The sequence below is a fragment of the Beta vulgaris genome, chromosome 2 (assembly GCF_026745355.1).
Source record: "Beta vulgaris subsp. vulgaris cultivar EL10 chromosome 2, EL10.2, whole genome shotgun sequence".
NCBI lineage: Eukaryota > Viridiplantae > Streptophyta > Magnoliopsida > Caryophyllales > Amaranthaceae > Beta > Beta vulgaris.
The window spans coordinates 6,562,182-6,578,185 of record NC_079203.1 but is presented as its reverse complement, the minus strand read 5'-3'; the positions used below and the strand labels follow the sequence as shown (position 1 = coordinate 6,578,185).

Here is a 16,004-nt window from a genome sequence, read left to right as displayed (position 1 = left end):
TCCTCTTTCAATAACCGTGAAATTCTTACCAGAACACGCTTTTAATTTTTTTTTTAAAATCTCCTAACTACCTAATCACTTAACTTTCCAATGCAAAACCAAGATTCACTAAGATTCACTTTGCCTAAATTACCGTGAAAAAACCCAAATGGGAACTATATTTTGGGATGGAGGGAGTATAATCTTAGATTATTAATTAAATAATCAAACTATAACTTTTAAACGTTAATCATATTAAAACAAATCTTAAAAATACAAACTTTGCATTAAAATAACTTGAGGAGGAAGAAAAATAACCAATTAACAAAGAAGAGGAGGGAGGACGCGCAACATGAGGGAGAGCAGTGCTGGCTGTTGTCGTCGGTCTGGTGGGCTGCTGGCGGTGGTCGGCTTGCGGTGTCCGACGGACGGCGAGGAGGAGTGAAGGCTGAAGGGGAAGAGAGAGAGAAAAAGAAAAGAGAGAGAGAGAAAGAGAAGAGGAAAGTGCCGAAAATAGGAGAGGAAGAGAGAGAAAATAAATGTGTTTAATGTGTGGGAAGTTGTGTAAAGAAAGGGTATTTATAGTTTCCTCTACTAGGGGTCTAATAATGAATTGGGCCTTAATGGATTAGCTTAATAAAGATGTACATAAGAAAAGCTATAAGGTTTGGTCTCCTCTAACCCAATATCAAAATCTTTTTACTTTAACTCCACTAGTTTAGTTATAAAATAATTTTTCAAAACATGACTAAATAAACTATTTGATTATTTAAATCATTAAATCATTCTTTTGACTTTTAACTAGTCAACCTTTTCAGAAATAAATTATATAAATACTAAAACATACTAATATATATATAAATAAACATTAAAATATATTTATGAAATCCATAAATTTACGGGGGATTACAGTTTATATATTTATAAACTAGTATTTGGGTCCGGGAGTTACCCCGAGTTGGTATTGTTATCCGAACTTGATATGAATTTTTTTCATTTCTATTAAAATATATTAAGGAAAACTCAACATTTAAAAGGTACAAATATAACAATGTGGATACTTAAAGCATGATTAAAAATTGGTTGAGATGATTGTCATGTATAATAGCAAGAGGTCATGGGTTCAAATCTTGTTGCAAGTTAATTTTACTTTTGTTAATTGACATGACTTATGTACACATTGGACAATTCTAGTGGAGTAACAGAGGAGCCACGTGACGCGTATACATTATCACGCACGCCTTTTAATATATTTGTATAGATTAGACCAAGATTAGGAGTTTATATATTTATAAATTGGACCAAGATTAGGGGCATACTTTACTTACACTTCCTTTCACGCCTATTATCGTAGAGCCAATGAAGGTTAATTTTCACAATGATTATTGGTTTATCTCTCCCGAAAGTAATATTCATATTTTTAGTTTTTTTCATTTTTTGGTGTCGCTATTGCTAGTTTAATAAAATTGATAATAATGAACATCTTTTAAGATAAGATGAAGTCCCTTAAAAGAAAAGGGGGGAAATTGGGGATCTCTCTTTGCAAGGGGTAAGACTCGATCTTACGATCTCTGGACACGGAGGTGATGCCAACAACACTAGGATATCACCTGCCGCTCGATAATAATGAACTTATACAGATGTTTAGAAGGTGAATGGTTAGAAGTATAATTTTTGAGTATTTTCTCAGTTCCATTAAAAAATTACAGTCTGCAATCTTGGAACATATTTATAAGCAAAATTAAATTTCTCAAAATTTTCAAATATATAAGAATAAAAAATATAATTATGTGGGTTTTAATTTGATTCATCATAATGAGTATTTTAAAAATACCATATTTTTGTGACTTTTACTATTATATAATTAAAAATATTAATAATATAACATGCATCAATTATGAAAAGTAAAAATAGAAGTATCCCTATAGAACGGGGGGAGTATATACTAGATAATAGTCATGCATCTCAAGGAATGAGAAGGAAAAGGATGAAAATGAGAAAGAAAAAGGAGTTTTTAGAATTCGATATAAGAGAAAGTAAATTTTATGGAAACTAGATTTTTGAGTTTCCTTAATTTTGCTTTGTTGTTTTTCATTTTTCTATAATGAAAGAAGAATGAGAATCTTATTAAGAAATATAGAAGTTTATGGATTTCATGTTCATCTATTAGTTTTTTGCTTTTCAAATTCGGTGACTCATTTGGTTGCTCATAATAAGGCTAAATGTTCCCTCCGATTTTTGTTAGTTTATCTATTTTGACTTTTGACACTATTCATATGCATGATTTTGAGTTTTTTTTTTCCTATTTTCTGTAATTTGTATTTAAGGAAAAATATAATCATGTGAGATCTTGTCAGATTCGTCACAATGTGCATTATCCAAATATCAATTATTTTTTGAATTTTTGCTTATTAATAATTAGTGATATTAAGGTTTAAATTAGTATTTCAATAAATATGTTTCCAAAAAATTTATAAACTAATAAAAATCAGAGGAAGTAATGCTCAAATATCTTCATGGACATATTGACTTTAGATTGTTTTCAAATTTTCATTCTATCTTTTGATTTCTTTTACTAAGCTTTTAATTGATCTGACTTCTGAAATATTGTTGTAATTTGTTGCAAAGAAAAGAAATGTGGAGTGACTGAACATATAAGACAAAAGGTATTATGAGATCTTAGAAATGAGAGAAGCAGATTATATCACGCAAAAGATGCAATGTCAAAGTTTGCTTTGATTAATTTGCTTTAAAGTCTTGGAATACATGTGAAACTATACTCGTTCATTAGTTTTAGTTCTCATTCTAAAAGAAAAACAAATTTTGCCTCTAATAATTGGGTAATGTTATATGTAGCCCTTAGGGCTACATATAAGCATTAAATACATTTCTTTAAATGGAAACAGTTTAAGAATTCAAGACACATTTTCACATCAACTGAGGTAATAAATGCTTGATTTAATATTTTATTTCCATTTTAAGCACCTTATACATAGCCCTAAGGGCTACATATATCATTTTCCCTAATAATTTCATAGATATTTTCTGAACTTTTGCCGGATTACTAGACACAAAATGTCATATTTTATTACTCTACTAGCCTTTATATGCATGTGATGCGTGCGTTAATTTCAAAATTTGTTATTCTATTAGATACTCCATTCGTACTTTATTTATGATTAAACTTGAATATGAAAAATTTCAACAGTTAGATGAATTTAGATATATTAATTCGCTAATGTAAAAAAATAAAAAGGTTGTGAGTGATTGTTAACATTAATTTTTTGTGAATGAATATTGAACAGAAAGAACAAAAATAATGAGTTGGTTTAACTGAATTAAAGAGTATCAAAGGTAATGAATGTTCAAACTTTTCATGTGCACGTTATGTATGCCATCTTTTTTTATAAGGTATAAATATTTTGTCCATTTAATTTTTGATTGAAGTATTTGATGCATATACCATTTTAAACTTGTTTTAAATGGCAAGTTGGAATGAGAATTTTTAAATGATGATTTGCTTTTGTAATTTTTTTCATTCCATTAATTAGATCATTAAGGGTATTTTGGTCACTTCAAAAGAGGACACTACACCCCCTCCCTTGCCTTATATAATAGAGATTATATGAAATATTGGGGATTTTTATTATCATTACCATTAATATATTCAATATATATCTAATTACTTGTGTAGTTTTTTAATGAGATATAATTACAATACCTTATTATATTTATTTTATTTTGAAATACTAAACAATGATGTTATGATGGGTCAATGGTTAAACTTTCACTTTTCATTTCAAAGGTCACATATTCGATACGTTGTAACTGCACAACTTTTTTTTTAGTTGAGGGGTTTGACATGAAAGTAAAGCATTGGCATTAGCTAGAGCCCTAAAGGAGAGTACCACTTATTCACCGGTGTATTAATAAATATTCCCTCCGATCTTTATTAGTTACCCCTTTCTTTTGTACAGAATTTTAAGAGAAATAATGTTGTGGGTCATAAAAAGAAAGATAAATTATTATTTTATATTAAAGTTGAATGCATGTGTGATGAAAAGTTAGTGGTCCCATTCAAAAAATAAAAACAAAAAAAAGGGTAAATTGATAAAGGACATCCCAAAAAGAAATACAGATAAACTAATAAAAACCGGAAGGAATAGTAACATACTAGCTTTTTATGCACGCGATGCGTGCGATGACCTTTTTAGGCCTAATTATTACTAAGGGACTGTTCTCTTCGGCATAAAACAGCTGAACTGAACTGAACTGAACTGAATTGAACTGAACTGAACTGATCTGAACTGAACTGATCTGAATTGAACTGAACTGAATTGAACTGAACTGAAATGAATAGTGATACGTGAGAGTAAAAGTATTGTCAAGAGCTGAACTGAACTGAACTGAACTGATCTGAACTGAACTGAATTGAACTGAACTGAACTGAACTGAATTGAACTGAACTGAATTGAACTGAACTGAACTGAACTGAACTGAAAATAAGCTGGGGAGAACAGGCCCTAAGTAGTAAACAAAAAGAAAATGCAAGTTAGTATTTTACGGTCACCTCCATTTTGTGAATAAGATTCTTTGAAATACAATCAAATAGTCACCTCTCTTGCCTAACATATAAATTATGATTTCACAAACTTATATTTAAAATTTTCATCAGTCTCATATTTAAAATTATATTTGAGATAAAATTGTAAATTTTCATACACAATTTGATATTGGATATTTTTAAAAAAAACTAAAATCATTTCTTTTATCTTGTTTTCTGATTTAACATGAAAATGAATTAAATTTAAATTGTATATAAATCCCTTTTTTTCCATTTCAAAATTTTACAGTTGTCTTGGTGCTAATTTCACTATTTGTTTTCGCAAAATAATGTAATTTTTTTTTCTAAAATGATTTTAGCAAATTAATTTTTTTTTTGAAAATTGATTTTTGCAAAAACCGTTCGCGAAAACTTTGATATTTTTTTTTTTTCAAAATTTATTTGTGAAAATGGTTTTTTTGCAAAAGCTATGAACATAATTTTTAATATTGGATTTTTTTTATAAAAAAAACTAAATTTGTTACTTTTATCTTGTTCTCTCATTTCATGTGAAAATAAAGGGTTAAATTTAAGTCCTTTGAACTAATTGTTATCATCTCCTTTTTTTCTATAGTCGCTACATAACAATTGCTATTGTTTTTTCAACTAATTTGAAATAACTTGGAAGATTAAAAGAATTATGTACTTTTTGGAAGTTTGCAAATCGCCGATGGACAAATGTGTGATATCCTCGTTGAAATTTTATGTTTTTTTACAGATTTTTATGCATAGCGTGTATAGGTAAAGAATAATTTGTAAGTGAAATTTGTGAGTTCTTGAGAATAATGATTTGTATGTGAATTTTGTGAATGTTTTTTTTATATATTTACGCCCTACTATATTAGTTTTGGTTTGCAAGTTAATTTTTAGTTTTTTGTAAAGTTTAGTGATTTGCGGGATTTCTTGAACGTGATTTAGAAAGGGATTTATAAAGTTTCCTAACATAAGTGATTTGGGAGTGATGTTGAAATTTAATTTCCGGTAGCTTTGTTTGAATCCCCATTTTGGTATTGATATTATTTTGTAATTTAGTAAGGGAAAGGAGGGCAAAATAGTCAGTTCAAAAGAGGACACCATGATGGAACATTAAATATTAAATGCGCACACACATCAAAACAAGATAATAATAAATGCACATAAATCTACTTCTATAAGAAATCATTTCATTTTCAAGAATATAATACTCTGTCAAAAAAAAAAAGAAGAAGAATATAATACTCTTTAAAACAGGAAGGAGATGAGTTGACTTGACTCTTACTCTTCCCCGTCATAAAACTCGCCAAAAAAATATTCAAAGTTATTCATAAATCAAAATCGGCCAAAAAAAAAGGAAGAAAAAAAAATAAAAACGCAACATTTAATTTCTTTTTTTCTTGCCAGAAAGAGTGAAACTTGCACTCTTCTTACATTTTCACATAAATCATATTCATAACTTGATACTCTTCAGAAAAAAGATTAAAACTTTCCTATAAATTTTGTTTCTTTTGTTCATCATAATCTTCGGATCCAAACAATTACATTTGGATCTCTTTCTCTCTCCTCTTATTTGCACATCCAGTGATTACATGTAACGCACTTTCTCTCTCTATTATTCTATTAACTTCACTTGTACGTTTTCATGCACTTCTTTGATTTCATCTTATCTTACCTAGTACTAGTGCTACTTCTTGCTTATCTGTCATTTAATTGTATTTTTTATTTTTAATTTGTATCTAATTATAGTTATCAACTCCAATCCCTTTCATTATTTTTTTTTTATTGCAATTGTTTTTTGTTGTCACTAATTTGTTGTGTTGACTTAAAATCTTTTATGGGTTAGTCAAAATTTGAAGCTTTATGTGATTCATTGTGTTAGATTTGTAAGTTTGCAATTTTTGTTTTCTATATTTTGAATAAATGTTGTTTTGTTATGTGCCCATGATTTGAATTTGGCCGTTTATTTCTGTTTTGGTGGTTATTTTTGTTATACAGATTGATTATTGAAGCTTGAACTGAAGTTGGTGTAGTTTTGGAATTGCATGTTGTGTGTTATCAAATTCTTTGCGAAGATTTAGCAGTTGCAATTTGTTGCTTGAAGTGCAACTGGATTGATTGATGATTTTGGGTTAAAATGGTTCATTTTAGTGTATGATGAAGTTGTGATTGTTGAGGTTTTAGGATTTTTATAGCCTTAAGTGGAACTGAATTGCTTGAAGATTCTGGGTTAAAATGGTTTATCTTGGTGTATGATGAAGAGGGTTCATTGATTTTTGATTGATTAAGGTTTTTGAATTTTATAGCTTGAAGTGGAACTGGATTGATTGATGAATTTGGGTTAATTTGGTTCATTTTGGTGTATAATGAAGTGTGTTCTTTGAATTTTGATTGTTTGAGGTTTTAGGATTTTATATTCTGGAGTGGGACTGGATTGATTGAAGATTCTGGGTTGCAATGGTTTATCTTGGTGTATGATGAAGTGGGTTCATTGAATTTTGATTGATTAAGGTTTTACGATTTTAGTATATTGATAGATTATGATTGGGAGGAAGAACATGGGACGAGCTTCTCCCCTACTGTTGATTATTTTGGCTATGGGGGTTTTCTTTGCAACATATAATTTGATAATGACGGTTATCCACAATAGAAGAATAAGTTCATGGGTTCAGAATGACAGCGATACCGATATGTTCACTGACCCTGTAATTGGAATTCCTGAGGATTTGAAAGGACCAAGAAGAGGTAAAGAACCCTTTCATGTAGCTTTGACTGCAACTGATGCACCTTATAGCAAATGGCAATGTCGAATTATGTACTACTGGTACAAGAAGCAGAAGGAGTTGCCTGGATCTGATTTTGGTGGATTTACCAGAATTTTGCATTCTGGGAGGTCTGATGACTTGATGGACGAGATCCCAACTTATGTCGTTGATCCTCTTCCAGCTGGTTTGGATCGGGTTAGTATTTATTTTGAGCTATTGCTTTTCTTGTTCTTCTCTTATTTGCTAATTACAATTAGGTGTAATATCAACCAATTTTTGTAATATATCTTTTATGTATAGGCTATTTGTCGTAGGAGTAGCTACTGGCAAATGAATAAGCATAATTCTTGTTACTTGCTGTATACTCTATCATTTACTCTTTGTGCGTTTACTGTCCATGTTTAAAGTTCTCCTCACAGAGATGCTGGTTTCTTTTTTCTTTTTAACCCCTTCCTTTAATAAGTATCTACAATTTCTAGAAAGTACCAGAGTAGCATTTTAGATTTTAGAAGCGAGAGCTGAACAACATATATTAAAGGATCCCAAAAAAACTGCAGATTCTTTAATTAGTTACTTGTTTGTGTGTGTGTGTGTGTTTGTGGACGTATTTGGAAATTTCGAACATCTAGGAGCAGGTTACCTTGGCAAATATTTGAGGGGTTAGTTTTTCTCCATGGAAGATAAACCTTGGTTTTCAGGAGCTTTATACATTTGGGAGCTAAATCTTCTACTGATGTTTGTAAATGCTTGAAATCTAGTAGATTCTTGTGTTTTGCTAATTATGTTTCTCTAATCAGTTTGTACTTTGTAGATTAAGCACCCCTATGGATAACATGTCAGTTTGATTTTGGTTGTTGTTAGACGTGTATCTATTTCAGTCATGCTCAGTTTGATGAGTGTTGATTTTCGGGTTGTGTTTTGTCTATGTTTTCGGCTTTTGTTTATGATGTGTTTTGGCGAAGCCATCCTAGAGAATGCTCCCATGAACTATTTGGCAATTGGCACAAGGTTATCAGTCAAATACTCCTATAGTCCTATGTCAGTATTAGGTTGTTGCTGCCTTGCTGGCAAAAGATTACATATTAACTTTTGTGTTGATGATTATTTATTTATCAAATCACTATTAGTTTTTCTGATTTGACAAAGAACCATTGAATTACAGATAGTGGAGTAATAGTCAAGCCATAGTTGAGATATGATGTGGCTAAGCAATTTTGTCACATGAGGGCTCTTTGAATATCATATGGATATGTTCTCGTAAAACTATTTGCTCAATAATGAACAGAGGACATAAGCTTTACACTCAAAATCTGAGCAAAGTCTTAGAACTTAGAAGGGATGTAATTTATTTAGTGGATGAAACTCAGAGAGAATTAAAAGTTATGTGAACTTTACAGGCTGAACTTTAGACTTTTTGAAAATTATGTAAATAAGGTTTAGGTTTATAGATTATAAAACATCCACCATCATTGGCCTAAGTCCCGTAAGTGTTCATATTTTCTTTGATACGAAAGGATGCAACATGCAAGTCACTAAAATGAGGTTTAGCAATTGGATAGAAAATTCTCACTCTTTCATTCTACACTTGTCTCATAAACTGCCTAATATAAGACTCCTATTATCTTGAAAATAAGAAATATAGATAAAGAAAAATGAAATGTTTTAGTTAGCAAACTCCTTATTTGAAATTATTACTCCATTCATCTCATAAATCGCATTACTAGCCTTTGCACGGAATATTAGGAGAGCTATCTTAGATGTGAGTTGTGGTATATTGAAAAGGAGATAGCGGGGATCACTAAAAGAGAGAAATAATAAAATATGTGGGCCTTCCGCCTTTGTCATATTAGGAAGTTTAGCGATTATTTTAGGACAGAGGAACTGTTGAAAATAAGATAGGACATTTGCATGATAAGTTTCTCGATATAGCTCCCTAAGTTAATTATGACCTCAACAAACATCCTAAATTTTAAAAGATTAAATTCATATAGTTCCGTAAGTTAATTTTCATGGGGAAGGGGTCAGAAACTCAAGACTCTAGATTGGTGGGTAATAATTTCAAACTTGCTGTTGGTTATGCTGTTAAGAGGCTTTTGTCATTTGCAATCCTCTAGATGGCTGTAGGCAAGATTTTGGTTGTAATTTCTTGTTAGTTACGTAGTCCAATTCCTTTGTATGGTTTCATTATTTAGTTGGTTACTGTTCTTTTAATTTTCCGGAGCTGTATATGTGTTTATGTGGTGTGCGGAATTTACTTTTTTCTATTAGTGGAGATTTCTAGGCCTCCCGTGTTTGGTAATTGGACCCTTTTCTCAATTCTTCTTTCATTGGAAATAAGTCTTTGCACATTCTTTTCAGGGTTATATTGTATTGAACAGACCATGGGCTTTTGTTCAGTGGCTAGTAAAGGCTCCAATTGAGGAGGAGTAAGTTTTGAACTTCCAATGAATTGAATTTATACTTCATAATGTCAATGGTATTCAGCAAAGTATCATACTTGGCAGGTATGTTTTGATGGCTGAGCCTGATCATATATTTTTGAGGCCTTTGCCTAATTTAGCACTTGGAGGACTTCCAGCTGCTTTCCCATTTTTCTACATTAAGCCTGCCGAGCATGAAAAAATTGTAAGGAAGTTTTATCCCGAGGAAAATGGGCCTGTGACAAATATCGATCCCATTGGAAATTCTCCTGTAATTATAAAAAAGGTTGGTGTTGCTTTGAAAGTATTTTGGTGTAGACTTATTTATATATTACTAGTTTGTTGTGTTCACTTTTTTCTTTTATTTGTACTTGTTACATATAGAGATTTGTGTCTTTTTCTTTATGAAGAAAATTGAACATGCATACTGAATGTTTTGTTCAGGAGTTACTGGCTAAGATTGCACCTACATGGATGAATATTTCTTTGAAAATGAAAGAAGACCCAGAGACTGATAAAACTTTTGGATGGGTGCTAGAAATGTAAGGGACACTATACAAAAGAGTTGCTCTTTATTTGAACTTCCATTGCTTCTTGTCAGTTATGAATGGAAATTTCCTGTTTTTCGGCACAGGTATGCATATGCTATTGCATCTGCATTACATGGGGTCCAGCATAATCTTCAAAAGGACTTTATGCTCCAGGTATGCCAATATGTTTAAATATATAATCATAATAACAGTTACGGAATAATTTGTTTGTGCAAAATTCTCTAAGATGCTTTAATATATGCTTTCCAGCCTCCATGGGATCTATCAACTAAAAACAAGTTCATTCTCCACTACACTTATGGATGTGACTACAACATGAAGGTAATTTTTACTCTTTTGAGTTCCCTCTTTTTGTGTTATCACTTCGTATCCTGAAAATACCTGAGTAGCACACTGATATAAGCTGCTAAGCTGTTGAGCTCTGTCACATGAAATGAAGGTCTTTAGTTGTAAAGTTTGTTCTCCTCTGGTCTTGGCTTCTCATCTGTTTCGAAAGAAAATATTAGTGCTTTGGCTTAAATTTAGTACTATCCCCGTTCCATTATGATCACTTATTCTCAGATAGTGGTGCTTCATGTTTCCCATTTTAGGGTGAGCTTACATATGGGAAAATTGGTGAGTGGAGGTTCGATAAGAGATCACATTTGCGTGGACCACCACCTAAAAACTTAACTCTGCCCCCTCCAGGAGTTCCTGAAAGTGTGGTAAGCAAACTTTTTTTTATGGGGATCCTTTTGTGATTTTACTTTAGGTTGGATTTCTAAACTCTCCTTGTTGACTATTTAATTATCTTTGAGGATTGTGGCCCATCACTAACATAATCAGTCAATCTGCTCTTTTCCATTTATATTAGAAGGTTATTGTTAGTGGGCTTAATTATATATGTTATACAAGATTATTCAAGACTGTTAGTGGGCTTAATTATATACTAGTCCTACAAGTAATGTAATGGGTAGAAGATATAGCTTTAATTTTTTTTTTCCTCACTAGAAGTCTTAATCAATGACATTTTATTTAATCTTATAAAAAAGGGAAATTTCCTTAGGTACCCCTGAGGTTTGACGTAATTCTCAAATTACCCCTCACATTTGGAAAATTCCCCAGATACCCCCGAACTTTGACTTTGTGCTCAAAATACCCTTACTATTGACGGAACCCTAACGCCGTTAGGGTTTCTTACTCTTTTTCCTCTACATCTTCATCTTCTTCATCTCTTCTTCCACAATCCTCCATTAATAACACCTTAAACTTTCAATTTTCTCCCTCTTCTTCCACCTACATGCCTCTATCTCTCCTTCCCATCTTCATCTTGTGAATTTCCCCCATTTTTTATGATGGTGAAGTTAATTCTCTCTCCTTGTTAATTTTCCCCAAATTAATGATGGTTATTGTTGTTGTTCTTATTATTGAAGCTGCTATGAGAATTTATGGGTTTTAGAAATTATGGGTTTTATACACCATTTCCATGGATGTAGTCATAGAAAATTGGCCTAGGTCTTATTTTCTTCTTCTCGATATTGGGGGGTTGGGTTTTCTGGGTTTGTGCTTGAATGCTATTATGAGAACAACAAGGAATGAAGTTGAAGGGGATGTGAAGTTCAGGAGAGAGAGAGAGAGATGAAGAAGATAGAGAAGAGGGGTTTAAGAGGGATTGAAAAAAGATTGATGGGAGATATGAGCATGAAGAGAGATGAAGAAGATGAAGATGGGAGGAGAGATAAAGGCATGTAGGTGGAAGGAGAGGGAGAAAATTGAAGGTTTAAGGTGCCATTAATGGAGGATTGTGGGAGAAGAGATGAAGAAGATGAAGATGGAGAGGAAAAAGAGTAAGAAACCCTAACGGCGTTGGAGTTCCGTCAATAGTAAGGGCATTTTGAGCACAAAGTCAAAGTTCGGGGGTATATGGGGAATTTCTTAAATGTGGGGTAATTTTAGAATTACGTCAAACCTCAGGGATACCTAAGGAAATTTCCCTATAAAAAAAAATGACATTGTATTTAACCTTTTAAATATTAATCATACAGGGGTATTTTAGGCATTTTAGTGGAATGCCAAAGTCCTCAAGGTCTTCTCTTATTAAATAGAGATGTTATACAAGATTATACAGGATTGTTAGTGGGATTAATTTAACTCTATTATCTCACTTGCTTGTTTCTAACCACATGGTCACCATAGATGAATCACTGATAGCCTTTGCAGATAATAAGAGCTGTGCCAAACTCCCAACCAGTATGTCATCCATTCATCATGTCGTTCGCTCAGTCATCATGCTTTTGATCAAGGAGACATCCCTCTCTGACTTTCTACTCTAATGTCTCACAATTTTCTTCCTTAGCCATCTGTTCGCTGTTTCTGAAAAGTAGTAGCGGTTTAGAATTACCAGAATTGGAGTCTTACCATCTCCATCCCTTCCCCCTCCAAGGAAAAATAGACTAAACAGAATTCCACTTGCATACCACTAGAAATTTTCTTATATTTGCATGCCATTGACTATTAATTCTACTTATTCCTTCTTGTCATAATAACCATCCTCTTTTTTTCTCCACAGAATTGTGGTGAAATATTTTTCTATGCTAGTTTCTTTTGAACTTGTTTTTCGCTTCTTTTTGTTGCAGTATTTGTTTCAGATTTCCTTTTGTTTATTTAATATATCGCTGTCTTGCCTCAGTTAAACTTGAATCTTCTGTTCATTAAGACCTTTCCTTCTTTTTCCCTTGAGAGTTTGATCGTATCACTTCCAGATTATGCCCGATTAATTGGTTGTGTTATAACGATATCATTTGGAGGCAAAGGCACGTCAAGTAATCCATCTTGCCATGTCTTCTCTTCTTTTAGACTGTGATTTAATCCAGTCATATATTGGAACTTTGCAATGCCCCATTTGCCAACTCTGTTGTATTTATTGTAAAATCATACTTTTATGCAACTAGTTGGTACATTGATATGGATAGCAAAGATATTTGATTATGAACCTCTCTAATATTGTTGTGATTGGCAGGTCACCCTTGTTTCCATGGTGAATGAAGCTACCAGCAACATTCCAAACTGGGACAAAAGCTAGAGACATTGCGCAGCAAATTGCGTTTCGACTGTCAAAATGACTTGGAATTTTGTATTTATGGATCGACAAGTTTCTTGATGAATACGGACTTTAGGTCTTCATGAGTATATTTCTGACCTTAACAGCTTGTGATCTCAAACACAACACATACGCCTTTAGGGCCTAAAAAACAGGAGGATTTTGCTTGTAAGCAATGTAAAGATGTGCAGAAATTACCAGTTGAGAGTTCAAATATGGAGCAGAATTACAGATAAATTATGGAGCACCTTTTTTAACTTTTTTTTTGGTGGGGGTAATTTTGATTGTTCAAATTAGTTGGGCAATGTTTCTTGCAAGGCAAATTTGTCTCAAGAGGCCGGAGTTATCCAGAATGAATCTTTTGGGGTGTATTTGTAATTGAGATATGTTTTTTTTTTTTTTTTTTTTTGGACATCGGAGTAATTGAGATATGTGAACCAAAGAAGTTTTGAATACAAACATTCATGATTTTTTCTCTTTTTGACAAGCTATCAAAGTTCATGAGAATATATTGTAGTTAGTAATTTTATTGATTGAGTTTTTGTTACTTTGTTTATATCTTATACATCTAGAATACACTGCTAGCCATCTTTTGTCACTTTACCATGAGCTCTTCGTCAAATATACATCAAGACTTTTCTTCTCAAGTTCATGAGAATATATTTAGCTGTTGCCAGTGAACTTCACTAATGGTGTCTACAAGTTCACAACCCGACGAACATCATAGATGCGAAAGCGGAGCGTGTCGGGTTCCGCTCATGGAGTCTCAGGGTTCTGCTCATGGAGACTCACTCATCTTGTGTCGATGGAGTCCGATTTTTGATCAGAATTATACCATAGAACATAAGTAGGAAGCTTATGTTAGAATCGTGCATATTGTACTCATACAAGACGTTCTCAATATATTTGAATTCATTGAGTGAATAAGAATGGTCTCGAATTACCTTGTTTTATTCTGTGATTAAAAAGAAGCCAATTGTGATTTTTCCGATATTTAATCGATACTAAAAAAAAATTCTCAAAAACATTACAAGTAATACTCAATAGTCAGTTAAAAATTCATACGATCAAGTGTTATGATGTCGATAATTAATTCAGAAAGATCACTAGTATCCTGTATCCAAGGAGTTAAAAATCTATCTCTCAACTTTGTCTTGAAAATAATGTCTATGTTGAGTTCTCACACTCTTCTTTTTCTGTTAAGGATCAGGCGGCTCACTCCACTCTCCTAACCGGCCAAACTAGCGACGGCGAACATCAATGGCCCGTTTCCTCCGTAGCCCGCTCGCACTCTCCACCACCACAAAATCAGTTGATTGGCATCATCGCCTTGGTCACCCCTCCAATTCTCTTCTCAATAAATTAATGTCATTATTAAATCTGCCTAGTTGCCTCTCTTTAGATTGTAACTCATGCTTCATTAATACAAGTCACAAACCCCCTCTCGGAGCTTCCTCTCTTACTATTAGTTTTTCGCTTGAAGTTATTTTTAGTGATGTATAGTCTTCTCCTGTTTATTCTATTGATTCCTACAAATATTATCTTATTTTTGTTAACCATTTCACTCACTATATCTAGCTATATCCTCTGAAAAAGAAATCTAACACTGCTGATGTTTTTATAAAATTTAAATCATTGGTTGAAGAACACTTTGGCGGCCTATTCTCACTCTACATTCTGATAATGGTGGAGAATTTCCAAAACTTGATACCTTTCTTGCTACTCATGTCATCTTTCACTTCACCTCTCCCCCTCACACACCCGATCATGAACACAATGGATTTGCTGAGAGATGTCATAGGCATATCGTTGGAACAAGCCTTGCTCTCCTCACCTACGCCTCCATGCCCCTCACAAGCTGGCCCTATGCTTTTCACACTGCCACATACTTAATTAATCGCCTACATACACCAACTCTCTTCATCCAATCTCCATCCGCCTCCCTTTTTAGCAAACAACCAAATTACTCTACCCTTCATAACTTCGGGTGCCTATGCTACCTGTGGTTGCGCCCTACACTGCGCATAAGCTTGATCCCCGCTCCGCTGCCTGTATCTTCATTGGCTGCTCGCTCACCCAGCACGCCTACCTATGCCTTGACCCCTCCACCAATCGTTTCTACTATTCATGTCATGTGAAGTTTGTCGACAACACCTACCCGTTCGCTACCTCTCCACCTGCAACTTCCGCTCCTCCCTCGACCAACACCGAAGACTGGTGTGCCTTCTCCTGCCCTCTCCTACCTATCGACAGCCTTCCCACGCCTCAACCTATTACACCTCCCCCTCCCTCTCCTACCTCCCCAGCTGCTGCTACCCTTACTGCTCCCTCTCCACCTCCCACTACCCTCTCTTCCCCACCAATCGCTTTCGCCCCCTCCCTCACTCAACCCCCTCCTCTTCCTCCCTTAAACTCCTATAACACTCGGGCCTCCAACAACATACATAAATCAATCCGTAAGCTCAACCTCACCGCTCAACCTCCCCCCCCCCCCGGAAACTACCCCCACAAAACAAGCTCTCGCCAACTCTCATTTGAAACAAGCCATGGCTGTGCAATATTAAGCGCTTATTAACAATGGCACTTGGGAAGTTGTATCCCCCTCTCCAACTCAAAACATTGTGGGATGCAAGT

The 16,004-nt window shown here is 33.6% G+C and overlaps 1 protein-coding gene across 2 annotated transcripts; it reads left to right on the top strand.

Annotated features, from left to right (window-relative positions):
- Positions 1-5,894: 5,894 nt before the first annotated feature.
- LOC104887538 (hypothetical protein) lies at positions 5,895-13,903 on the top strand. 2 transcript variants are annotated; one of them, XM_010672191.4, is made up of 9 exons: positions 5,904-6,149; positions 6,554-7,515; positions 9,679-9,746; positions 9,825-10,026; positions 10,185-10,282; positions 10,375-10,444; positions 10,541-10,612; positions 10,882-10,995; positions 13,290-13,903. In XM_010672191.4, the coding sequence occupies exons 2-9, from the start codon at positions 7,096-7,098 to the stop codon at positions 13,350-13,352; spliced, it is 1,107 nt and encodes a 368-aa protein (XP_010670493.2). In that variant the 5' UTR covers positions 5,904-6,149; positions 6,554-7,095; the 3' UTR covers positions 13,353-13,903. The 2 variants fall into 2 exon arrangements, with proteins under 2 accessions (XP_048495668.1, XP_010670493.2); XM_048639711.2 differs by lacking the exon at positions 10,882-10,995 and having other exon boundaries at positions 5,895-6,149.
- The last annotated feature ends 2,101 nt before the right edge of the window (positions 13,904-16,004 follow it).